This window comes from Acomys russatus, chromosome 23 (assembly GCF_903995435.1).
Source record: "Acomys russatus chromosome 23, mAcoRus1.1, whole genome shotgun sequence".
Taxonomy (NCBI): Eukaryota; Metazoa; Chordata; class Mammalia; order Rodentia; family Muridae; genus Acomys; species Acomys russatus.
Genome location: NC_067159.1, coordinates 23,180,941 through 23,206,772, shown reverse-complemented (window position 1 = coordinate 23,206,772; position 25,832 = coordinate 23,180,941). Strand labels below are relative to the sequence as shown.

General features: G+C 43.7%; 1 protein-coding gene across 1 annotated transcript in view; it reads right to left on the bottom strand.

The window, feature by feature from the left end:
- The window catches only part of Alg14 (ALG14 UDP-N-acetylglucosaminyltransferase subunit), a 68,851-nt gene that overhangs the window by 18,157 nt on the left and 24,862 nt on the right, over window positions 1-25,832 (bottom strand). The window contains exon 3 of the mRNA XM_051165690.1: window positions 23,705-23,836. Coding sequence (XP_051021647.1) covers window positions 23,705-23,836 — 132 coding nt within the window. The remainder of the gene's footprint in view (window positions 1-23,704; window positions 23,837-25,832) is intronic.

Here is a 25,832-nt window from a genome sequence, read left to right as displayed (position 1 = left end):
CTACGCTTGACCTTGGAGTTGAACAGAGAACAGATGCAGCTCTACAATGTAACTGAAGTAGTGAGCCTGTGACAGCCAGCTGTACATGAGCTGTACCCTCCAGTCTGACTGTCTATGTCAACAGATACAGCTAATAATTTGATTTCTGCATCTTATTCCTGTAATTCTTTTTTTTTTTTTTTTTTTACCTAGTGCTGGTGCTCAAGGCCAGAACCTTGTGTATGTCAGGCAAGCTACCACTGGTGTCCCTACTCTTGTATCTTATTTCTCAACTCATTGTGAATACAGGAGGGGAAGTAGAGGGCTAACAGCCTCCTTGAGAGCTAAACACAAAACACAAATATACACATTCACTAAGTATTTGTTAGATGGATGAATGAACTTGTCCAAGGTCACGTGGTTAATAAGTAACAGAATAGGGACTTCAATCCATGTGTGATGGAAAAGTTCCTGATTTTCTAAAATTCCACTTCAGTGGTCCTTGTATGAATTCTATTTCTGGGCTTCAAATGGGCTGCCAGGAAATTGGAAACACTGGCTGGCCCAGGCATTAACTACCCTAAAATCACATGTGTGCCTAAGACCTTTGCTGATGATCTACACCCATGACGGTGGTGAAGGATGAACGCCACACGTCTGTTTGCCATTGGCCACATCACACCAGTACTGATGACCTCTCTAGGGACACGAGGTACCAGAAGCTGTGAACAAGTAGTTAAGTGACGACAGAGCATAAAGATGGAAGAGCAAAATGGGCGAGGGAGGCAAAGGACCCGAGCATTAGGAGAGGAGGCCGAGGCCCAGGAGGAACTAGGGTTGGGGTATGGGGAGAAGGCAACAGATGGAAGAACAAACATAAAAGTCCTAGGAGACAAAAGGCAAGAGGGAGCACACACACACACACACACACACACACACACACACACACACACACACACACACAGACGGGCAAACAGAGAGAGATAATTTAAAGAGGAACCAGATATAAGAATAGTAGTCAACTACTTGCAAGGAAAATAGCCACAAAATGATTGCCTAGTTCTGGTTTTTTGTTTGTTTGTTTTTGTTTTTTCAACACAGGGTCTCTCTGTGTAGCCTTGGCTGTCCTGGACTCACTTTGTAGATCAGGCTGTCCTCGAATTCACAGCGATTCGCCTGCCTCTGCCTCTGGCTGGGATTAAAGGCGTCTGCCACCACGTCCAGCTATGATTGCCTATTTCATGTTAAGGTGATGACAGATGACCTTTCTCCTCAACCCAAAAAAAGTGTCAGATGTAGTTTGTAGTCCCAGCATTCAGGAGGCTGAGCAGTGAGATTGTTAAGTTCTAGGCTAGCTGGGGGCTACCTAGGGGGATTCTGTCTCAAAAAGCAAAGCAAAGCAAAATTAAAACAAATACACAAAAATGAAGCATTCTAGGTGGGCTGGACGCTAACATACTAGTTGAAAACAGGGGAGGCAACCGACAAGAGTCCTTTGACAGGCAAAGGGGACATTTGAGCATTAAAGGTACCTCCTCCACTAGCAGCCCCCACCTGGCCTGCACAGAAGGGCCTGTCTGCTTGGCAACCATCTGTAAACTCAGCAGGACCCATAGTCATTGAGCTAATGCAGTTGCTTTTGAAAGAGTATCTGGTAGAACTCAGGACTGTGTATTCACAAATATCATATAAAAACAGGGTTGTCTTTGCCTTGCAAGCCGTTTTTCTGCCCCGTTTAAAGGCCTGTCTCAGCTGCCTGCCCCCCTTACCCGCCCCCACCACCACCAAATGGTGCACAAAGACTTCTCTGACAAAGTGCACCCACCGCAGATGAAAGCGCTTAAGTGTGAGTGAAAGCAACAATGTTGGGAGTGACATTTACTAGCCGAAAACAGTGAAACCAGAGCGCTGCAGTTCACGGAGATTAAATGTCAGCGTTTCAATGTTTAGCTGGGCATTAACTATGGAAGTTCTAAACGGAGGATTCCGTTTTCTACTGTAAACAGCACTCAGACATCTAAAAGAAAGACTTTAAAAGCAGGGAAGTAATTGATCCAGGCTGGACAGGGATGTATAGATTTTGTTTTGTTTTGTTTTTAGGTTTTTTGAGACAGGGTTTTTCTATGTATCCTTTGCTGTCCTGGACTCGCTTTGTAGACCAGGCTGGCCTTGAACTCACAGTGATCCACCTGCCTCTGCCTCCCGAGTGCTGGGATTAAAGGCATGCGCCACTACGCCCAACGGGGATGTATAGACTGCTGGTGAACCGCACAAGTTATGCAGTGGTGCCGTCCTCGGTCCTTTACCATCACAACAGAGGAGGTGGCTTTCCCACCCTTCACGTGTAGCAAGGTGTCAGTCAAAACCCAAACTATAGATGCTTCAAGGAAAGAATTTTTCCACACTGGGCATGGGCTTTAAAGGTCTTTGTTTTTTTTTTTGTTTTTGTTTTTATTCTTTTAGAATGAGTACTTTCTAATGTACAAAAAAAGTTAGAGAAGGAAATGGATCATTACCACCCCCCAAGCATATTTTTCCATGGATGCATTTACTTAAGATGCAAGTGGTTAGAGTTTCTAAATATAACTTCCATTTTGTGTTTGGGGTTGGGGGAGAGGAGAGAGAGAGAGAGAGAGAGAGAGAGAGAGAGAGAGAGAGAGAGAGGGAGGAGGGAGGGAGGGAGGGAGGGAGGGAGGGAGGGAGGGGGAGGGAGGGGAGGGAGGGAGAGAGAGAGAGAGAGAGAGAGAGAGAGAGAGAGAGAGAGAGAGAGAGAGAGAGAAGGAACTGGATAGTATCAGCAGTCAGTCCTTCCTTCCTAAGCAGCCGGTAAGCACCTTGTGTGTTTTGCTTACTGTGGGCGTGGACGCATACCCAGCTACTGACCCTGGATAACTTTCAAGCTATTGCTTTAACCCTTTGAAGCTTTGTATTTACTCCTCAATATCTTTATGAGATGGTCAATACTATTCCCATTTTGCAGATAAGAAGACTGGGGCTCCAGAGGAGATTAAAGACATTACCTAAGACCATAGGACTACTAAATCAAGTGGGATTTACGCTCCAGTCACTGGCTCTGAGCCAGAGCCAATAACCACTAGTTCAGAAATTCAAAGTCAACCTGAGATCATAGGCACACAAAAAACCAAACAAAACCCAAACAAAAGAGCAGGACACGGACAGATACACTGAATAACTCAGGTCCAGGGGGGCCTCGGTGAGTCTTGATGACAAAGGGGAGCCTCTCTGGGGTCAAAGGGCAGCAAGCAGTTTGTTTATCCAGGCACAGGAAGCTATTTGTATCATTGAGTGCTCATCATGTCCCTGAATGGTCAGCATTTGGTGTGTATGAGAAACAGAGTCTGGAAACTGAGAGCTATGGACAGAAAGCCAGCCCAAGTAAAGGGGAAAAGGAGGTGAGAGCAGGAAATGGAGGCCAGAATCAGGGAGGGTTTCTAAGCCATAAATGAAGTGGTCTGGAGACCAGTGAGATGTGATGAGGTCGGCAAATCTCTATCTGCTGAAAAGGTTTTAGACAATTTAGCTTAACAATAAAAACTAAGCACCAGCACAGTGGCGCATGCCTTTAGTCCTAGCACTTGGGAGACAGAGGCAGGCAGCTCTCTGTGAGTTTGAGGCCAGCCTGGTCTACAAAGAGAGTTCAGGACAGTTAAGGCTACACAGAGAAACCCTGTCTTGAAAAACAAACCAAACAAACCAACAGACACTATGAGGCTGGGCAGGGTGGAGCACACCTTTAATCCCTACTCAGTAGGCAGAGGCTGGTGGATCTCTGTGAGCTCGAGGCCAGCCTGGTTTACATCATAAGTTCCTGGCCAGCCAAGGCTACACAGAGGGACCCTGCCTCCCCAGAATGGAGGTGAGGAGGAGTTGATTATAATGGCTCCTATTTTGTAAGGATATATTTGGTCCTATTTACAAAGATCTGAAATCCATAGTCCAAAATCACAACTTCTTTTGCATCAACGTAGGTGACTGTCATAAACCTTAAGAAGGCTAGTAGGAAGAGAGAGGTCAGTGGCCATGGGAGGGCTTGGAAGGCTCATGGGCATATGCCAAGAGCAGGAACCAACTGATGGCCTCTGTCAGCTAACTCCAGACCACAGCTTAGCACGCGTTTCGTCTCGGCACGCCTGTGGTTTTGATGAGGTTCTCCAAGATGTCCTCGCTGCATCTCCCACATCATGGCCCTTGTTCTGGTGTTTCCAATGGAAAGAAACCATGATTTGGCCCCAGGCAGGAGCTGTCTTTTCTAAGGTCTGATTGCTGCGGCTGGTCAGCCGTCTCTCTCTGAGCTAAATCTCCTTACTTCCTCCAACTGTTTCTCATAGACCTGGGTTTCATATTCCTTTGCCATCTGGGTCGTTTACTGAACAAGTTCCACTTTGTCAATGGTCCTTTAAAAGTGTGGAGCCAGAACCAAATGTGCTTTCCAGAGGAGAAATATATAACTGTATTTCCTAAGGTGCCTATGAGGAAAATGTCCCTCCTTCAGAGGGCAGGATGAAGGAGGGATGGGCAGGAGGGGAGGGAGGAGGGGGAAGGGAAAGAGGAGGGGGGAAAAAGAAGGAGGAAGAGGGAAGGAGGAGGAAGGAGGGAGGGAAGGAGGAGGAGGGAGAGGACAAGCTATTTAATCACAGTATATCAGTATTGACATATTTCCTTTTTGTTTAAGCAAATTCCATTTGAATTTAAATTTTGTTTCTTTCTGGTTTTTTGAAACAGAGTTTCTCTGTGTAACCGTGACTGTCCTAGAACTCTATCTGTACACCAAGATGGGCTCAAACTCAGAGATCCATCTACCTTCGCCTCCCAAGCACTGGGATTAGTGTATCACCGTCACCCAACTGAATTTGAACATTTAACCACGTTTCTTTATTTAGTGTGAGTTCGTGTGGTGTGTTTTGGGGGTGAGTGTTGTGAGCATATGTGGCAGTATTTATGTGGAAGTCAGAGTACAACCTGCAGGAGTTATTAGCTCTTTCTCCTGGGGACTGAAGTCAGGTTGTCAGGCTTGGTGGCAAATGCCTTAACCTGCTGAGCCATTTTTCAGGTCCTCCATTTTAATTCTTAATACTCAGAACTAGATTACTCACTCATTCATTCATTCATTCATTCATTCATTCATTCATTCATTCCTTTCTGTTTCTGTGTCAGGTATGCATGCTGGCCATGACCCTACAGTGTGGAGGTCAGAGATCAACCTGCAGGTTTGGTTCTCCTCCACCATGTGGGTTCTGGGAACTGAACTCACGTCATCAGGATGCGCAGCGTATACTTTTACCCACAGTTATCTCACCACTCCTTAGTTTTACTTTGTGATAGCAGCATGTCCCTGCCAGTATCCCACATCAATTTCTAGCTGAAGTATTTTTCTCTTCATGGACTCCGTCCTGACCGAGTCCTATGCCAGTCTAACTAGTACAGAGATACCAGCCATCTTGGGACAGGCTACTGGATACATTGTTCAAGTCAGGCCCAGGGCTCGGCTCAGACTTGAACTTAACCACCTCTCCAGATCTTGGCCCACACTGTGGCATGAAAGTCACAATATCTACTCTCTACGGTGTAAAGCTGAAGCTCACTTACCTTTTTCACTAAGAGTCTCTGAGACACCAAATGATAACCATGATAAAGCTCCATTTTGGCTCAAAAATGCAAAAAAAGGAGGGGTTGTAGAAATGGTCTCTTAGTGAATTCAGGGCATCTACGATGGTGAAAACATCCTTTCTACATGACATAAAAGAGAAAGAAGCTACTGTACTGTCTTTCTATTAGCAGTGTGATTGCTGCTTGTGATTATGGAAAATACCACAAGGATGACTTAGTTCTTTTTGCCATTCTTAAATTCTACAGAGAGAGAGAGAGAGAGAGAGAGAGAGAGAGAGAGAGAGAGAGAGAGAGAGAGAGAGAGAGAGAGAGAGATATTGATTCTTGACTGAAAAGACAAAATGTATCAGAATATCACTCCATATTTAGTAAAAAGTTTTAGAAATTTGGAAGTCAAATATTGAATTCCAACAATGCCTAGCAGAAACAAACAATCAAAGCTTCTCCTCATATAAACAAAGCCTCTGAGTAAGGGCAGAAGGCATTGCCCTGACCTTGTCTTTTTTACAGTGTGCAGATCTAGTCACACTCCAGTGAGAAAGGAGACAGAGGAAGAGAGCAGCTTAGTAAGGAAACCTGTAGCTGACAAGATTCTACCAGCTGAAACCCCACCTCAGAGCCTCTGGGGAGTGAGTTCATCCAGGGCAGCATTGTCACGAATGAGGCTCATGCCTGTATGAGAGAGGTCCCAGACAGCCCCGGCTCTCCCCCGACTCCAAGTGACTGAATTGTCTACAAGTAGGAAGTCGCCTCTCAGCAGACAGCAAGCTGGCCCAGGCTGTGACCTTGGACTTCCCAGCCTCTCTATGCTTTAGCAAACACATTTCTGTTGGTAAGCAGCCAGTTTATGGTACTTTCCTAGAGAAGCCTGAACACAGGGAGGCCTTTCCATATAAAGTGGGATTAAGATCCTTCTGCTGGGTGTTGTGGCTCACACCTTTAATCCTAACACCTAACAGAGGCAGGCGGATCTTTGTGAGTTTGAGGCCAGCCTGGTCTACAAAGAGAGTGCCAAGACAACCAGGGCTATTACACATTTGTTGGTAAGTTGGGTTTTTGTTGTTGTTGTTTTTGTTTTTTCCCCTGAGACAGGGTCTCTCTGTGTTAGCCGTGGCTGTTCTTTACTTGCTTTGTAGACCAGGCTGGCCTCAAACTCACAGAGAACCGCCTGCTTCTGCCTCCCAAGTGTTGGGATTAAAGGCGTGCACCACCATGCCCCGTTGTTGGCAAGTATTTTAATATTCACTAGGGCACTTGTCTAGCATTTATGAGACCCTAGGTTTGGTTCCCATCATCGCAAAACAAAAATAAAGAACAAAGTTTAACCACATTTAATAATTATATTGCCACATGAATTTTCATTTGGGTCTTTGGATGAATGTCACAATAACCTTAAGTCTTGTTGGGGAAAATTATAGGATCCAGCTGTTAGCAACAGAGTTGGAACTAAACTTTCTAGAATGCCTTTATAATTGTTTTGTTTCACCAGAGCAAGCTATTACAACAGTATTGCATTGGAACCAGCAAGACTTTTGGTGCATATTAAGTACCAATTAGTTCTTCATATTTGTTTCTGAGAAATACAGATGTCACCTTTGGTAGTCACAAAGGTGGAGTCAGCACTAAGGCAGGTTTGGATGCAGCCCCTAATCAGGCAACAGTGCAGGTTCGTCACTGTGGTGGTTTGGATAGGAATGACCCCCATAGACTCATGTGTTTGAACGCTTGGCCCATGGGGAGTGGCACTATTAGGAAGTACGGCCTTGTTAGAAGAAGTGTGTCTCTGTGGGGGCGGGCTTTGAGGTCTGCTATATGCTCAAGCTATGCCCAGTGTCACACACAATCTCCTTCTGCTGCCTTTGGATGAAGATGAAGAACTTTCAGCCCCTTCTCCAGCACCATGTCTGCCTGGGACACTGACATGCTTCTCGCCATGATGATAATGGACTGACTACACTAACTGTAAGCCAGCCCCAATGACATGTTTTCCTTTATACGAGTTGCCCTGGTCAGTGTGTCTCTTCACAGCAATAAAAACTAACTCAGATAGTCACATACTCTGTTTTCATATTTGGGAGCTCCACCCTGAGAACACGTACACCTCTTGATCGGAGAAAAGTCTGTTCTAAACAGCCATCCTTTGGTAGAATTTTCTAGTGCTTTACAGTCAACGAATCAAACACTTGTAAAGTTGGAAGGACCTTAAAGATCAGAGGTTGGATTGCAGAAGTCTAATCTAATGAGCTGTTTCCAAGCCTTGCTGATATTTTCTGTTAGTAAAGAAAATAAATCCACAAGAATGTTCTCATTTTTTTAAAATATTAGAATTACTGTCTTGATTTTCCATGACAGGGTAGATAACAAACCATATTTAAACTCAACCAAAAGCTATTGTTTATCCACAATTTATCCCAAGCCTCCATTAAAAAAATTACCTGTTATTCAAAATAAAAATACAATTGCCAGAACTGGATATTTATAGTGTTTTTCCAGCAACTAAAACAACAACCTGCATCTGCTCTGGCTCTGAAGACAGAGGAGGTCAATTACGACTTCAGGCTCCCCAAGCTGATTTACTGGCCTGGTAAGGACGAGACGCCAACTATTCTCAGGTCTCTAGTGAGGTGAAATGTTTTAGCAAGTATTTTTAGTCATGGGTTATTTTTATTTTATTAGTACTATCTTTAAATCACTTCCTTTCCAAAATTTCCAAATTTCCAATTCTCACTGACTTTCGGACCTTCCTTCTGATGCGACGGCCTTCAGTTTACTTTACCACTTTACTGTGTTGTAGTCAGATCCTTCACAGAAATACAAAGCAGATGACTGTGGAACAAGTTCTAATTACTCCCCAGATATCTGAGATGTCTGTCCCACGGTATTTGGGATGTCTGTCTGTCTACTTCTTGGTTCCTGGGCTGTTTCTGACCTAAGGGGCTATTTGTTCCAGGACTCCAATACTGCATTTGCTCCCATGCCTTCTGGACTATTCCACCCAACATTCTCAAGTTTCGCCTAACTCCTTCAGCCTGATGGGCTGGTGGCTCATAAACCCATTCTTGCCTGAGAACTGAGCCTAAAAGCACCCCAAAGAATCATGCGGATCTTCAGAGCAGCTCAGCCCATTTTCAACCCAAATCACTCTTCCTTCTGAGCCTTAGACTTGGGGTTCCTGCCTGCATCCCAGATTACAAATGCTTCTGAATCTAAATGTACATTGTTTCCATCTTTCACAGTAGCCCATTTTTGTTCAGCTCACAGCAGGTATTCAATACAAAATAAAAACAAATTAGAAATTAAAATTTTGAGATGTGCTTAAAATTATAAATAATTTAGAAATATTCAAAATTCAACTTTCAAAAGATAGCTCTGACATCTAGGTTTTATGATTAGAAATCAATTTTATTTGATAATTTCAAGATATCTTAAGAAGTAAAAATGTCATGTGGCGGAGGTGGAGGCGCACATCTTTAATTCCAGTACTTGGGATGCAGAGGCAGGCGGATCTCTGAGTTTGAGACCAGCCTGGTATACAGAGTGAGTTCCAGGACAACCAGGGCTATATAGAGAAACCCTGTCTCAAAAATCACAAAAACAAACAAACAAAAAAATTAAAAATAATTCAATGGCAAGTATTTTAAAAATTAAGTGGGTATTTTGGTGGCACAGGGGGACCAAAGGCTTGGTTATATTTTAATTCTTTTCAATCAGAAGAGAGCTGCACATAGTTTTAAACTTGCTGTAACACTGAGTAGTGTGGCTACTCTTGGCTAACAAAGAAGGCTGTACACATCCATCTAAAGCAGCGGTTCTCAACCTGACTAACGCTGTGACCCTTTAATACAGTTCCTCATGTTGTGGTGACCCCCAACCATGAAATTATTTTCATTGTTACTTTATAACTGTAAATTTGATACTGTTATAAATTTTAATGTAAATATCTGCTATGTGACCCCTGTGAAAGGGTCATTTGGGCCCCCCCAAAAAGGGGTCATGACCCACAGGTTGAGAACCACTGATCTAGTGGGCCCAGAGGAAGCAATCCAGGAAGCAGCTTGCAGGTCCCTGGAATGCCAGGCACCTCACGCTGTGATCCAGGAGGGACTGGCTGAGGGGATGGGCAGTTATTAGTCACCAAGGACCCTAGGTCTAAGCCAGAAGAGCAGGGCCCACCTCTTCCCAGGACACTAAACAGCTCCCGGATCAAAGCACTGTTAAATCACTACTGTCTCAGTATGAATTCCTTAGGATCTTCTGACATTCACGGTTCTGTAAACAGGTATGATACTTTGTCTTAGGTGTTATCTGAGATCTACAGCCATCTGGGAGAGATGCCTTGGGAAAGAGCTTTCTAGGTTAATTGACGTGGGGAATCCCTTCCATGGTGGGTATCACCCACCACTCCCTGGACTGTACACTGAACTGAAGTGAAAAAGAGAAAGTGAGCTTACATTCTGGCCCACAGCAAGGCTACTCTCTACGGGGGCCATTTTCTTTTTCTTTCTTTCTCCTCCGACCCCAGACAGCGTTCCTCTGTGTAGCCCTCGAACTCACGGAGATCCTCCTGCTTCTGCTGGGATTAAAGGCATGCGCCAGCACACCCGGCTTGGGGGCCATGTTCATTTGGGCCACCACAGCTGGTAACAGGGAGAAAGAGGAGGCAGTAGAGTGACAACAGAGGCTGTAGACTAGCAACAGAAGTTTGGTGTCAACCGGCAGAGCTGTGGAAGAACAAGGCACACAGGGTAGATGCAGCACACCCTCTGCTGGAAGGCTGACATGCCCTTAGGACTCAGCTTTGATGCCAAACAATGAAAGTAAGGTTAGTTGATTGAAGGAAGCAGGATGTTTGAAAGTGATGTCTAATTTCGAGGCAGACAAAGTGACGAATCAGAGAAAGATTTGACAGAATAGGATGGCCAATTCTCACAAGAACAGAGAGGAAAGATAGGAGATTTGTTGTTGTTGTTGTTTTGTTTTTCTTTTTTCGAGATAGGGTTTCTCTGGGTAGCACTGGCTGTCCTGACTCGCTTTGTAGACCAGGCTGGCCTCGAACTCACAGAGATCTGAGAGAAGGAGAGTTGAACCAGTTCAGTCAGTGCAGTTTGTGTAGTACAGGTGGATTTGTGAGTTCTGTTCAGTTCATGCAGTGCAGGTCAGCAGAGGGAGTGAAAGCCAGAGAATAAGAAGGAGCCAGACGATTAGAACAAACTGCCAGAGTTAGCTTAAGGCCAAGCAGAACAGTTCAGTCAGAAACAGAAAGAAGCCAGTTTGAATCAGTCAGCTTGATGAGAAGTTTGAGGAAGAACAGCTGAGTTGAACCAGCCAGCCGGAGCTCGGAAAGAATTAGAAAGGGTGAGCTACTCAGCACTAAGCGTCCAAGACAACCATTACATCTGGCAAATTAAGGATATGTTTATAAGGCAGCTATCTGAAGGAGCATCTGGACAGCTCAAGTATGGCCAGTGAAGAAAGACGGGTGTTGAATGTGAAGAGACAGCCAGAGAATGTGAAGATCTGAGACTGAAGAAAGATAAAAGGCCAAAAGAAGCCAGAGAAGAGAAACTAAGGTCCCAGTTGCTGGAAAAGTTAAGAGCGCTATTCACATCCTCAGGGCTGAGGGTCTCAGACTCTGAGCCAAGAGCTGTAACCCTTACTGCTATCAAAGGCTGACAACTCTGTATATCCTAGGACCACACAGTGCCGGACCCATGGGGAGCTGATGGTGCTGATGCTGAAGACCTGAGAGCACTGTGACACTAGAGAGCCATGAGATGATGCTCCCAGCTGCCTCTTACCAAGCCGCAGGGAGGGAGATGAGAGCTGCCACACAGCAGCACTGAAGAGTCTCCCCTTGTCTAAACACAATTCCCATTTGGGCAGAAGACAAGTCTTCTTCAGCCAGGAAAATGCTCATAGTGAAAGACCCCTCGAAGCGCCCAGCACAGTGTTAAGCTCCATGATCGTGGTGGGGCCCGGGGAGAGCAGGCAAGCCAGAGAGTACCTCAACATGCCCACACAGCAGGAGCAGAGAACAAGTAACTGCTAAGCTGTGAAGTCAAGTGCTCACAAAAGGAAAAGGCTGAGATGAGGTCACATTTCAGAAGAAGCAAGAAAACAAGGACTGAGTCAGGAACTGATGTCTGTGGGTCATGGGCAGGCTGACAAGTCCTGAGAGGAGCAGGTGTGGAAGGCCTGTCTTGAATGGTTGCCCGGCAGGATAGAGCTGAGGCTCATGGGTAAATCCTGTTTGGAAGGGTTGGAGTCTGTGATGAAAACACAACCAGAAGGCCAGGAAAGAAAAAAAGAGAAGCAAATAATTCTTGTTTGTTATCATGCCTAAGGGGCTCACTGTACCATGAAAATCACTTCTGGGCATCATGCACACATTCCTTGGTAAGAATTTAGAGATGTTTATTTGATTCTAACTAATGGCAAAGACCAAGGAGTAGAAGGGAACCCAGGAACTGCCATGGAGGCTTGTAATCAATGTATAGTTATGATCATAAAAGACTAGGAAATGGAATTATGGGTTCCTGTGCTATCAACAAGGGAAAATAAATCTGTGGATATGGACTACCTCACCTAAGCTTGCTTACATATTAGAATGGTGGACCTACCTACAGTTTGAACCTTGGTGTGCGTAAGACCCAAACCATTTCCTCTCTAGTCAATGCAGAGAGCACGTATTTGATGCCCTTGCAGAGGGCAGAGACAAACAATTGCTCATTCATATGAGGTCTAGGTCTGAGCCTGGAGGTAGGAGAGAGAATTGACTTTTGTTTTGCTACTAGTCCTAAGACTCTGGTCAAGGCACCCACTAGTCACACTTTAAAAAAAGGAGGCGTTTAGATTACTGGTCTCGTGCCATCTGTATATGTTTATGAGTCCACCTGTGCCAGTGGATTCCACAGTAGGGACCAACTTATTAAGAATGAAGAGAAATGTGACAACACACACTGAGTTGCACATCTAAAAACCAAACAAGATAGATAATCCGCCATATATTAACTCTTCAGCCACAATGGCGGTGATAGGCTTAAGTCTGTAAAGAAGGGTTGTGATGAAAGGTTTGTCTTGCAAGTGTATAATGAATTCACAGGCCTCACTTATTGGCATGCAGTTAGTCCCCTATAACATCTGCCAGGCCCCCAAGTACTTCTTTGCACTGCTACTGTCTTTAAGGATTTCAAAGAGGGGCTTCAAGAATGGATTTGGCTCCAGTTCAAAAAAGGAACCAAGCCGAGCTGTGGTGATACACGCCTTTAATCCCAGTACTCGGGAGGCAGAGGCAGGCGGATTACTGTGAGTTCGAGGCTAGCCTGGTCTACAGAGAAAGTCTAGGACAGCCAAGTCTACACAGAGATACCCTGTCTAGAAAAACAAAACAACAACATCAACAAAAAGCCAGGACAGCCAAGGCAACAAAGAGAAACTTTGTCTCTAAAAACCAAAAACAAACAACAAACAACTAAGGTCAAATAGAGCTCCAAGTTCCTATAGCCTGATTCCTGACAAACCAGGCGAGCCTCGTGATGCCATTTTCCTCTTCTACTTCAATGACGTGTAATGAATACAAACCAGAGGAGGGAAAACTGACACTTAAAAGGAAAAGGTAAGGAGAAGAGGAGGTCTGGAAGTCTGCCTTACATAAGTCTCCTTTGGTTCCTACAAGAGCAGGAAACACTGACATCCTATCAGCAGCAATGGACCAGGTTCCCTGCTAGCCTCCCTTACCTTGACCTCCTTCTCATAAAACACTGCACAATATAAGCAATTTTGGTGAAAACAGCACCTGGAGCTTTGAAGGTGTGTACAAAATGGACTTAAGTACCCTGTCAAAGACACACCCACCTGTCTTTCAAGAAAAGTGATTATTTAGCCCACAAAAGCAAAACTAAACCTCTTTCACAACCATCAGACAGCTGTAAACATATTTTTAAAAACTGCTTGTGGCAAAGACCTGTGTAAGTGGCTTAAATGTCAACTTTAGGAAGACCAAGGAGGCACAGATGGTCATGTGTTAACCAATGGAATGTGTTGCTCTGTGCGGTTCTACAGACAATTCCACTGCAGGATTTCATTACTCGTGACAGAATATGGAAACGGTGACATTGTAAACATATGAAGCTTATAAATTGTGTACTCACATTCCTTAAAAAGTGACCTGCCAGAGGACATTCTTACATAATTCAAAAATTCTATCCATAGGGAGCTTCTTTTGTGTTCTCAAAACTGGGACATCAGCTACAGTCCTCTGACCCTGCTCTCACCAAGCCTGTTCTCACCCTAACAACAATGCCTGACACTTCTTTCTCTGAGTCAGGGTGTTTCAGGTGTGAGAGCACCTAACCCTCTCGGTAGAGCTAAGGTAAGCATGTGTTCCTCAGTTATAAGTGCAAGACCCTACTGAAAAGCATTCCTGTAATCACTTGTCATGTGTCTTATGGAAATAAAAGTATTCCTTGGACATGTAGGAAAGTCATCACAGAAGTAAGAAACAGCTGGACAGGTCTGGAAAGATTGCCCAGTGGTTAAAAATACTTGTTCTTGCAGAGGACTTGGGTTCAACTTCTAGCACCTATGGTAGCTCACAACTATCTGTAAGTCCCAGGCACTCACAAGATGTGCATCTATATACATAAACCAAATCTGAAACCAAACAATAGTAACATAATAATAACTATATATGTGTGTGTGTATCCATCACCATGAGACCTCACTGTATTTACATTACAAATGGCAACAAATCACATTGAATGTTGAGGGAAAAAAGTCACAATCTGTTCTTTCTTTGAAAGCAGTTTCATCTTTTCCACACTTTCTTTTTACATTTTTAATTTGTATGTACACACCACTACCTGCCTGAGTTTATGTGCACAGTGTGTGAACAGGTGCGTGTGGAGGTCAGAAGAGGGAATCAGATCCTATGGTGGTTTGAATAGGCATGGCCTCCAAAGACTCCTGGATTTGAATGCTAGGCTACACAGAGTGGCACTATTAGGTGGTGTGGCCTTGTTGGAGTAGGTGTGGCTGTGTTGGAGGAAGTATGTCACTGTGGGGGTGGGCTTTGAGGTCTCTTATGCTCAAGCTATACTCAGTATGACACACAGTCTCCTGCTGCTGCCTACTGGTCAAGATGTAGAATTCGAGCCAGGGGTTGTGGGCACACACCTTTAATCCCAGCACTAGGGAGGCAGAGGCAGGTGGATGGATGTGACTTCGAGGCCAACCTGGTCTACAAAGTGAGGCTAGGACAGCCAGGCCTCTGTTACACTGATGATGCCCTGTCTCAAAAAACCTAAAAAAAAAAAAAAAAAAAAGTAGAATCTTCATCTGCTCCAGCACCATGTTGACCTGTAGGCTGCCATGCTTCCTGCCGTGATGATAATGGACTAAATATTTAAAACTAGAAGCCAGCTCCAATTAAATGTTGTCCTTTATAAGAGTTGCCACTGGCATGGTGTATCCTCATAGCAATAAAGCCCTAAGACAAATCCCATTGGACAGCAGTGCCAGGTGGTTGTGAGTTGTCTGGTATGGGCACAGGGAACCCAAGCCAGGTCCTCTGGAAGAGCAACCAGGTCTTTTAACCATCGGGCCATCTCTTCAGCCCCACACTTCGCTTTCTCTTATCCTTTTAACTAGAGTTATTTTTCTCCCACTTTCACTTTTATTTCTACCATAGCCATACCGCTACTCTTAGGAAAATATACTTGCTTTCCCCTTGGAAGGGAGAGACACTGCCCTCCTCAGATCTAATATGTGTCTGATGGGCTAGAAGAACAAAGGCTCAGAAAGTGATGCAAGCAAACCCAGATGAGGAAGCAAAAATGGTAGACAGCATGCTGGATTCTGCAGGGGACAAATGCAATGCTTGCCAAGTGGGAAAGGATCAACTTAGAAAGAAAATGTATTCTCAAACTTTAGAGTCCTGGAATAGGGAGAGCAAGAACAGTTCAAAGCAATTGTTAATGGATAATAGCATAACTTGGACACAGATTTTGTTCTGAGGCCTCTCACAAGGTGAAAAGAAGCTGTAAGTTTAAATTAAATACTTTATGTGTGGGTAGAAGTGGCTACAGACTGTCACCCAGCCAGAGTGCCAGGGGCACAGCCGGCAACTCAATTATGACCCAGATATTTGAAAGACTCTACACTCCCCATCATTTCTCTCAGCGGACTTTTGTTAGAAACATATATGTGTGTCTGTAGGAAGGTTGCAGAACTTATACTGTACATGTGAGGGAGAGCAAGCAGGGAAAGAGAAATCCTGCTATCATCTTAATGCATTACAGAGGACTGGGCAGAAGAGGAAAAGGAACTGAAGAAAACCAAACAAATAGTGCTCAAATATGATCTCATTCACTTTGTACACAAAGCAGTAGACAGTGTGATATAATTGTTCCTGTTTGGATTGGGCTTGGGAAATCTTGTTTATTTATTTTCAGGTGCATTGGTGTTTTGCCTGCATGTATGTCTGTGTGAGGGTTTTGGAACTAAAACTCCCTGGAACTGAAGTTAAAGACAGGTGTGAGCTGCCGTGTGAGTGCTGGGATTGAACCCAGCTCCTCAAGAAAAGCAGTCAGTGCTCTTAGCCTCTGAGTCCTCTCTCCAACCCTGAAATCTTATTCTTAGCTTCACCTGTAGATAGGCAATTGGGTAAGGCAGACAAGGCCAGGAAATAGCTGAGTAACTTGAACTCGGTTTGGATTATGGACACCCCTCCTGCTAATGATGCACTTGCCAGCCCCACTCCTTTAACTGCACACACTATGCACACATACTCTGTCTAAACAAGGCACCTGGCGACCTTTAATGCCCACCTCCATCAGGAGATAACTTTGTCCACTAAGAGTTATCAGTTTCCATTCAAAAATATTTCCAGTGCACCCAGTTTAAAAAAATGGAATGTATAATCCAGTGCAAACAGGTTTTGGGTGCATCAACACTAAGGCAAAACTGCATCCTCAAGTGACTTTTAAGGAGAATCTCTTATTTGCCATCTTCTGCCTATGTATAATTGGGTTTACATATGCTTAAAATCAGATGTATTAAGCCGGCCATGGTGGCGCATGCCTTTAATCCCAGCACTCGGGAGGCAGAGGCAGGTAGACCTCTGAGTTCGAGGCCGGCCTGATCTACAAAGCGAGCCCATGATAGCCAGGGCTGTTATACAGAGAAACCAACAACAACAACAACAACAAGCCCAACAAACAAACAAAAAACCAAAAACACCAGATGCCTTATGGGAAGAGATATGTGCAGTAGAAAATAATTATAATACATAATCTACCAATCAAAACAGAGAACCATTCTCATTACGCCCCATAGCAACCAAACTCCTACTTCTTTTGACTCCCATAAAAGCAAGTCTCAAACAGTTACTGGGGCTCTTGACTATCTTCACTCAAGGGGTCCACTGCCAATCTTGAAAGTGAACTCCGTTCTCATCTGTTCTACAATTGCTTTAATCTTGAATAACGTTTGTCTTGCTACCATTGAAAAGCTAAGAGGCCTCATTTTTGGTTGTTTGGATAAGAGGCAAGAACCTGGAGATACTGTCTAGATGCTGACCACTGCTAACACCGGGACGGCTGACCCTTTTCTGGTCTAGGGAGAGTCCTTTGAATATGTTAAGAGGTTTTGGATCACTAAAACATAATAAAAAATGAAGGTCATTAAACAAGTAGAATCATATCAACGAGGAAAGAAGCAATGGTTGTCCCAGAGTCCTGGCATCCTGACAAAAAGTTGATCCCTCAGAATGTTTCAAACACATGTTAATGAGGAGGCCAATATTTATATGCTACTCAAACAGTGATAATCTTGGTGCCACCGAGCTTGTGGCTCTCCTCAGAAAATACCTAATAATAATAACTAAAAAAAAATCACAGCAGTCTGCTTATGGACAATAACCCTCTGTGCATGTCAGCACATGTTATGGCCACAGACTTAGACTTGAATGTCTAAGTAAAATAATGGCCTTCTTTCATTCAGACATGAGTATAGAGTAATCAATACATCTAACTTTGTCGTGGTAAATTAAGTCTCAGGCAAAGAGGCAGAATATTAGGCTTGGACGGCTATTTCTTTCCAATTTGTCATATATTGAAAATCTAAAATATTTTTCTACTTGATTAAAAAAGTTAAATTAGGCTCTCCTTGAGTGCTTCACTTGACAATTTCCAGACTGGAATGAAGCCAGCCAGTCATCAAACACAGCCGGCTGTAGCAGGCCTGAGACACACCAGCGGGAGTGGGTGTCCTTGTTCTGGGTCTGACTCATACCATTTTAAGTCACCCCACAAGCATGAAAGCACTTGGCTAGGAAGAGCCCATGGGAAACTCGAAAGCACTTGCCCTTTCCCCTCCAGAACTTCACAGATCTTGCCCCCTCTCTAACACAAGCAGTCCTTTAATGACCAGCAACCTTGCACATTGAACTTTTCCATTCTTGTGTTTGCAACAAACCCATTCTCTTCAAGAGTACAGTCCCCAGAGAAGATGACTCAAATATTCCTACTTTCAGGGAAAACTAAAGATGAAACAATGGAAGGAATCTTTGGGCTTTGAGATACAAAACAGTAAACTCGCGGGGATTTTAATATGGGGTCAATATATACATCATACTAGGGGAAGAAGAGGACAGAGAGATTATAAAAGGCTAAGTCAGATCTATAGGGCCGTTTAGAAGGGCCATAAAGTATGTAGGCTCCTTTCAGCAATAAATAGAACCATCAGAAAATCAGTACCCATAGAGCAATTCAATGGTGCCATCAACCAGCATAGCAATCAAGACCATTTCATATAATAGCATGAGAAGATACACATCCCTTTTGAGAATCCATGGACTATCTGTGCAATTTTATTTTGCATCCTATAGCAAACCTCAATACATTTAAAGACAGAGCCATTCCCTGGACTATCAGAAAGCCAGCAGGCAGAAAGATCACAGCAGAAACCATGTACAATAGCACAGACACTGGGAGAGTCAATATGGAGGGCTCTCAAATACTAACATGGAGCTACTCCAGGATCCAGCAGCATCACTCCTGGTATCTATGCAAAGGATTGTACATCGGCATGCCAAAGAAATACATGCGCATCTATGCTCATTCACACAATACACAACTGTGCCCTTTGCCAGATGAATGGATAAAGAAAATGTACACACACACACACACACACACACACACACACACACACACACACAGTGGAGTTTTGCTCTGTGGTAAAGAAGAATTACATTGAGGTATGGGGAGGGGCATGCCTGTAACACCAATATTTAGGAGGCAGAGGCAGGAGGATCAGAAGTTCAAGGTTATTTTCTACTACATAAAAAGTTTGAGGCCAGCCTGTGCTATGGTTCATCTTAGAACCCTCCATAGGGGAAAAAAAAAATCATGAAATTATGTATTTTTCAAGAAAAGGATGGAACTCGTCATTATCATGGTAAGCAAAATAAGCACCACAGAAAGACAAATATTGCAAGTATGTAGAATATATATTAAATCCATACGTGCATATATATGCCTATGTATATATAACATATGAAAGTAGAAAGAGTACTATGGGAGGAGAGAAAGGATCTAAAGGGAGGGGGAGGGGAGCAAGAAACACACATGATATGAGAGCAGATGGGGGTCATGAGGGGAAGAAAGGATTATGAGGGGAGCAACGGAGTGAATCATGAAACTCATCACTTTATATGCTAACGTAAAAAATGTTTTCTAGCCAGGCATGGTGGCGCACTCCTTTAATCCCAGCACTCGGGAGGCAGAGGCAGGTGGATCTTTGTGAGTTCGAGGCCAGCCTGGTCTACAAAGTGAGTCCAGGACAGCCAAGGCTACACAGAGAAACCCTGTCTTGAAAAACAAAACAAAGCAACAACAACAACAAAACCAAAACCCCTCTCCACTTTGGTCCCATGGAAACACCATTTCTAGCCAGCCCTGCAGGAAATGCAGCATCTGAATCTGGGAGAGACTAGCATCCACATCCTTATGAGTGGATACCGGTAACATCTCCCTTTTGCTGTTTGCCTTCAGTGTCGGGGGTCTCTGGTCTTGTTCTCTGGAAAGGGGTATTTCCTTAAGAAGAGGCTCACTTGGTGAAGCCGCTGTCAAACAATGCTCAGGTCTGAGGTGACTTTTAAAATTCAGTGACTTAAAAGTAGAAGTATTTCTATGAATTCCACTCCCTTCCTCTCTTACTCCTCACATACGTGAGACTAGCCCACACACACGTTTTACAAGCACTTTTATAGCATTTATGAAACTTTAGAGTAATTAAGAAGGAAATGGGGAGGCTAGCTAGCATAATCTTTTTTGTTTTAAGGTGAATACGGCCTGGAAGGGAACTGAATGAAATAGAGGGAAAATGGGCTTGGGAGCAAGTGTCCCACCACCCTCGAGGCATACCACTGGATAGCAGAAATTTAGAGCTGAGTCATACAACACATGCCTAGCATTCCTGAGGAGCCAGGCCCAATCCCCAGCGGCAACAGCAAACAGAACCCAGGCCAGGAAGTCACTGAGCTCTTCTGCATCCACAACAGACATTACCCATCGCTTTACCATTTCCTTCTGAGTTCTGATGTTGCTGCACTCAAGCTGGCTGAGTAATAGAAGAGTGAATTATAAACAGGTAATGTGGAGAAAAGCAGAGATTTTTGTTCCAAAGTGCACTCGGTGTCACACTGTGGAAAATGGAGGCAAACAGAAGACTAGACCAAATGCCAATAACAACATAGGCATTATTGCCTGGAGAGATGATACAGTGATGACATATTTGGAGAATCCCCCAAAAGTACATCCTTGGAACAAAAGTTATCTTTGCTGAGACTAAGAAGGGAGAAAGGGCAGATTTAACAGCCTACCTTAAAGGCTGCTAACCAGTAACCACCATACCTTGTTTATTATAGAATTAAGGCCTCGTGGTTTTTTTTTAAATTTTATTATTGTATTTTTTCTTTTTCTTTCTTTTTTTTATTAATTTATTCTTGTTACATCTCAATGGTTATCCCATCCCTTGTATCCTCCCATTCTTCCCTCCCTCCCATTTTCCCCTTATTCCCTTCCCCTATGACTGTTCCTGAGGGGGATTACCTCCCCCTGTATATGCTCATAGGGTATCAAGTCTCTTCTTGGTAACCTGCTGTCCTTCCTCTGAGTGCCACCAGGTCTTCCCCTCCAGGGGACATGGTCAAATGTGAGGCCTCGTGGTTTTTAACACGTACAAGGATTTAACTCATGAACCAGAATCTAGATTGTAAAAGGTAACAGAATATTTTTGCTGGACAATTAGTCTTGACTTAACTAAAAACTAGATTATAATAAAGTAAATATGATTTTTTTTTATTTATGGTTTATTTATTTATTTATTTATTTATTTATTATGTATACAATGTATTATGTACACCGCAATCCAGGGCATCAGATCACATTCTAGACGGTTGTGAGCCACCATGTGGTTGCTGGGAATTGAACTCAGGACCAACGGAAGAGCAGCCAGTGCTCTTAACCTCTGAGCCATCTCTTCAGCCCTTATTTGTTTGTTTCTTGAGACAGGGTCTCTCCCTATATTTCTGGTGGTCTAAACCTGATATATAAAGCAGGCTGGTCTTGAACTCATAGAGATCCTCCTGCCTCTGCTGATCAAGTGTTGGGATTAAATGTGTACACCACCATGCACAGCCCAATTCCTTTTTAAAAAATAGCAATTTCATTTTAGCAGATATGATGACTATTTCTCAAATTTAAAGATATGACTGAGGGTGGAGGGGTGGGAGGAGGGTTGGGGATGTGGCCCAGTGGGTAAGAGCACCAGCTGCCTTCCAAGAAGTGCTGAGTGCAACTCCCAGCATTCACATGGTGGCTCACGGCAGGCTGTAACTGTAGTCCCATGGAATCTGGACGCCCTCTACTGGTGTACAGACAAAACACCCATACACAGAAAATAAATAAATAATTAACTTTAAAAAAGATATAATTGGACTTAATTAGCAATGCCCAATTTTTTCACAAAAACGAGGAATGCCGCCTTGAAATCTACTGAAGAAAGATGTTCTTTCAATTAAACTCAATTTAATTTAATTTTCTGTGTGTGGGTGTTTCGCCTGCACCCATGTCTATGCACTATGCGCATGCCTGGTGTCCGTAAAGGCCCGAACAGAGCATCAGATCCCCTAGATCTGGAGTTACAGATGGTTGTGGTCACCACGTGGGTGCAGGGAATTGAGCTCAGGTCCTCTGGAGCGCAGTAAGTGCTCTAACCATAGAATGATTTTATTTTTAGATTTACATAGTTGGTTTTTTTTTTTTTTTTGGTTTTTCGAGACAGGGTTTCTCTGTGTAGCCTTGGACATCCTGGACTCACTTTGTAGACCAGGCTGGCCTTGAACTCACAGCGATCCGCCTGCCTCTGCCTCTCGAGTGCTGGGATTAAAGGCGTGCGCCACCACGCCAGGCCTACATAGTTGGTTATATGAATGTTTTCACACTGTCCAAACACTTTTACTCATTAACCTGTGACAGGCAATGATTAAAGACAAGGAAGCAGACATCTATACTGTTCTTGACTCAGCCAATTGAATTAGGAGTCCCTGCTATCTATTGCTGCTGCTTTTAACTTACTAAAAAGCTCTGTAGTGTGGCTTATGTATAATATCAAGTAAAGAATGCTTAACACTTCTCAAAATAAATAATATAAAATGACCCTTCCCCTTCCCACTTGTCTCCTGAGTTTAAAATAAATTAAGCATTTAAATCCAAATTTAAGAAAGATACTTAACTACTGCATGATAAACAACGTAGCTGTAGAGCATGAGTTTAACTTATTTTGACAAAAATTTGAGGAGGCTGGCGAGATGGCTCAGTGGTTAAGGGCACTGGCTGTTCTTGCAGAGGACCTGACTTCATTTCCCGGTACCCACAGGTGGAAACGACCCTCTGTCACTTCAGTTCCAGGGCATCTGATGTGTCTTCTGGCCTCCATGGGCACCAGGTGCGCACGTGGTGCACAGACATGCACGCGGGCAAAACACCCAGACACATAAAATAAAAACAAAGTTTTTGGAAAAGAAATATGTATAAAATTAATCTATGATGGTATCAGTCCGAGAACAGCAGTGATCTCTCGGAGGTTTGGGTTGACGGGAAGGGGCCAGAGAAAGCGCTCTAAGATCATGGAAGCTTCTCTATCTTATTAGGGATGTGATCAAACTATACACTTAAGAGCTGTACATGTTACGGTATGTAAATGCTATTCAAAAACCTCAAAGAGACCTATTCATGTGAAAAATGAAGGGTTTTAAACTGTCATCCAAAATGAGGGTTTGAAGTACAATCTAGCTGACAAAGGGCAACTAAGAGCAAACTTTCTAAGTCCCTGTAGCTAAACACATTTTGGCTCAATTATTCATGATAATGATATATGCCTTGTCAGGGTTCCTATATCTGGGAATCAAGAAAAGAGCTTCCTTGCAGGCTACAGGAGTTAATGGATTCTGCCTACAAGAATGAGCATAATTGAAGAGGTGTGTTCAGCGCTATGATACACGCACTGATGTGCACATTTGCAATTGCTACTGCACAAAGTATCCACAAAGACGGTAAGAGACTGTAAGACTTTTACAGACACCGCGAATGCAGTGACATAAGGATGCATTTAGCTTTTGCCTATTTCTTATACTCTTTTCCTGTGAAAACTTGAATATATATGAAATTCTGACTGCCACATACCATATTTGGTTAAAAAAAAAAAAAAGAGTCTTAACAAATACCAAAAAGACTATTGAAAAAGAGTCAACTATTTGCTGGCTGACTTGCACGTGGTGTTGGTTAGGAACCACAGCAAGCAGTCACAAGCATTAGTTAAAAACACTGTTGGCATTTATCACTGTAGGAGAAAGGACTAGGCAAGCCGAGTCCAAACTATAGCAAAATGCATATAATCTATACATGTTAGCATATACCTCCAAAAAACCCTGGCTCACTGGTAAATGGCAGCTGTTCAGTAAAACAACAGAACTTTGTATCAGCAGACGACCTATAAGACAGCTACTTTCCCTGTCCCAAGGGACAAGCTTACATACCAAATCTGGCTTTATTCGGTGAACCAGGCGAAAGGCAAACCACATGGAGTACAAGGTGGTGAAGACTGAGGACAACCAGGACTGCAGAACCTCTCGACTTCTTGGAATTTGGTGAAGGTAATAATTGATGTTCTATAAGGAAACAGTGGAGATGTCAATAAACTAGCAGCTAATCGTTCAGACGGAGCTGGCATCAGCATATTCTAGTCATCTTTACTACTTTTTTGGGGGGGCTGTTTTCAAGACAGGGTCTCTCTGTGTAGCCTTGGCTATCCTAGACTTGCTTTATAGACCAGGCTGGCCTCAAACTCACAGCGATCCACCTGCCTCTGCCTCCCGAGTGCTGGGATTAAAGGCGTGTGCCACCACATCCGGCTTTTTTTTTTTTTTTTTTTGGTTGTTGTTTGTTTGTTTTTTTTTTTTTTTTTGAGACAAGGTTTCCCTGTGTAGCCCTGGCTGTCCTGCCGGGACTTGTTTTGTAGACCAGGCTGGCCTTGAACTCACTGTGATCCACCTGCCTCTGCCTGCTGAGTGATGGGATTAAAGGCGTGTGCCATCACCACTCGGACATCTTAACTACTTTTAAAAAATTGCAAAGCTTTATTTTATGCTTCATCTAACCTTGCACCATTTGATTATGATGAAGAGGTTCCTGAATGCAATGTAAAAAGCAAAGTCCATGTTGGCAATACGTTGGAAGAGATTTTCCATAAGCTATATTACAGGCTGAGTGAAACATGCTGATCTACACAAAGCTATCTGATAAATCAACGTAGAAAGCAACCTTACATCATGATAGTCAGAGATGCTGGACAGATAACAGCAAACAGAAGAAATACAAACAGCCAACAAACACAAAGAGGTGGTTAACAGCGAAGCCCAAGAAAAGACAGCAATTCCTTAAGTGCCTGCTGAGAACCGTAAGTGCAGACACCCGGTGCTGTTGAGGGGTCTGGAGAAACAGATCCATTCCCTGTGTGGACACAGTGGTACAACGTTGAGGCAGTGGACAGTGGCTAATGCAAGCCTGGTGACCTAAGTCCAACCTAGAACCCCTGTAAAGATGGAGAGAAATGACCCTGAAAAGTTGTCCTCTGACTCCCAGACGTACAAATTATGTGTGCATACACCTCTAAACTAAAAACAAAATGGAAAGTCTTAGGCTGTCCTTGAGCCTGTTGGGTGAAGCTGATGCATTAAATTGTGAATGTATTTCAGCCAGTGGCATGTAATCCAGTAGTGCACACAGTTCTTAAAGAGTGTGCTCATTCTTGGAAGGCAGATCCATGCGCAGGGACAGTAACCAAGTAACCAAGAAGTAAACTTGTGCACTTGCCTCACTCGTAGAAATTATCTGTTGAAAATCAGTAAGTTAGAGCAACACACAGAGGCAAAATTCTTTCTCTGGACAGAGAAAAAAAAAAACAAGTAGGACCTATCAGGAGTTCCCTGCATAGAAATGAAGGTTGATGTTGGGGCCAGCAAAGACGCGCACAAGGAGGGAGTGAGTGGGGAGGCACCATGTGTCTTTCCAGAAACCTCATTCCATATTCCCAAAGCTACGCATTGATTCCAAATGTCTCTGCTACTCCATGGCTCAAGTCATCGCCAGCTTTCACCTTGGCTGCTACTACCGACAGCCTCTTAACTAGTCTCTTTTCTTCTTTTATCCTGTTATAATTCATTCTCTACAGAATCACCAAGGCTCGTCTTTTTTATAGCATAAAACAGACCCTTTCATTTTCCTGCTTAAAAGCCATCCATAGACTTCCTGCACTCAGGATGAAGTCCAATCTCCTTGCAGTTGCTCCCAGGCTCCCAAATAATCCAGAACCAGTCTGTCTCAGATCCCTGCTTGCTTGTTCAATGGGGGCACAATCTGTGTTACACTTCCTATCTGAAGACCCCCTTCTGCTCAATCCCCTCCTGTCAGCCCTGTCCCCAGACAGGCTCACAGTTAGCTTTGTCCTTCAGATCAGTTCTCAGTTGAATGTTATCTGTTCAGGGGACAGACGGCAGCCCTCCGCCAATGCTCTGCTTTGCAATCTTCATAGCACCTATCAGTACCAACTTAACATGTTGGTTTATGTATTTGATTTTCTGCCTCTGTTGCCAGAGTGCAACTTGG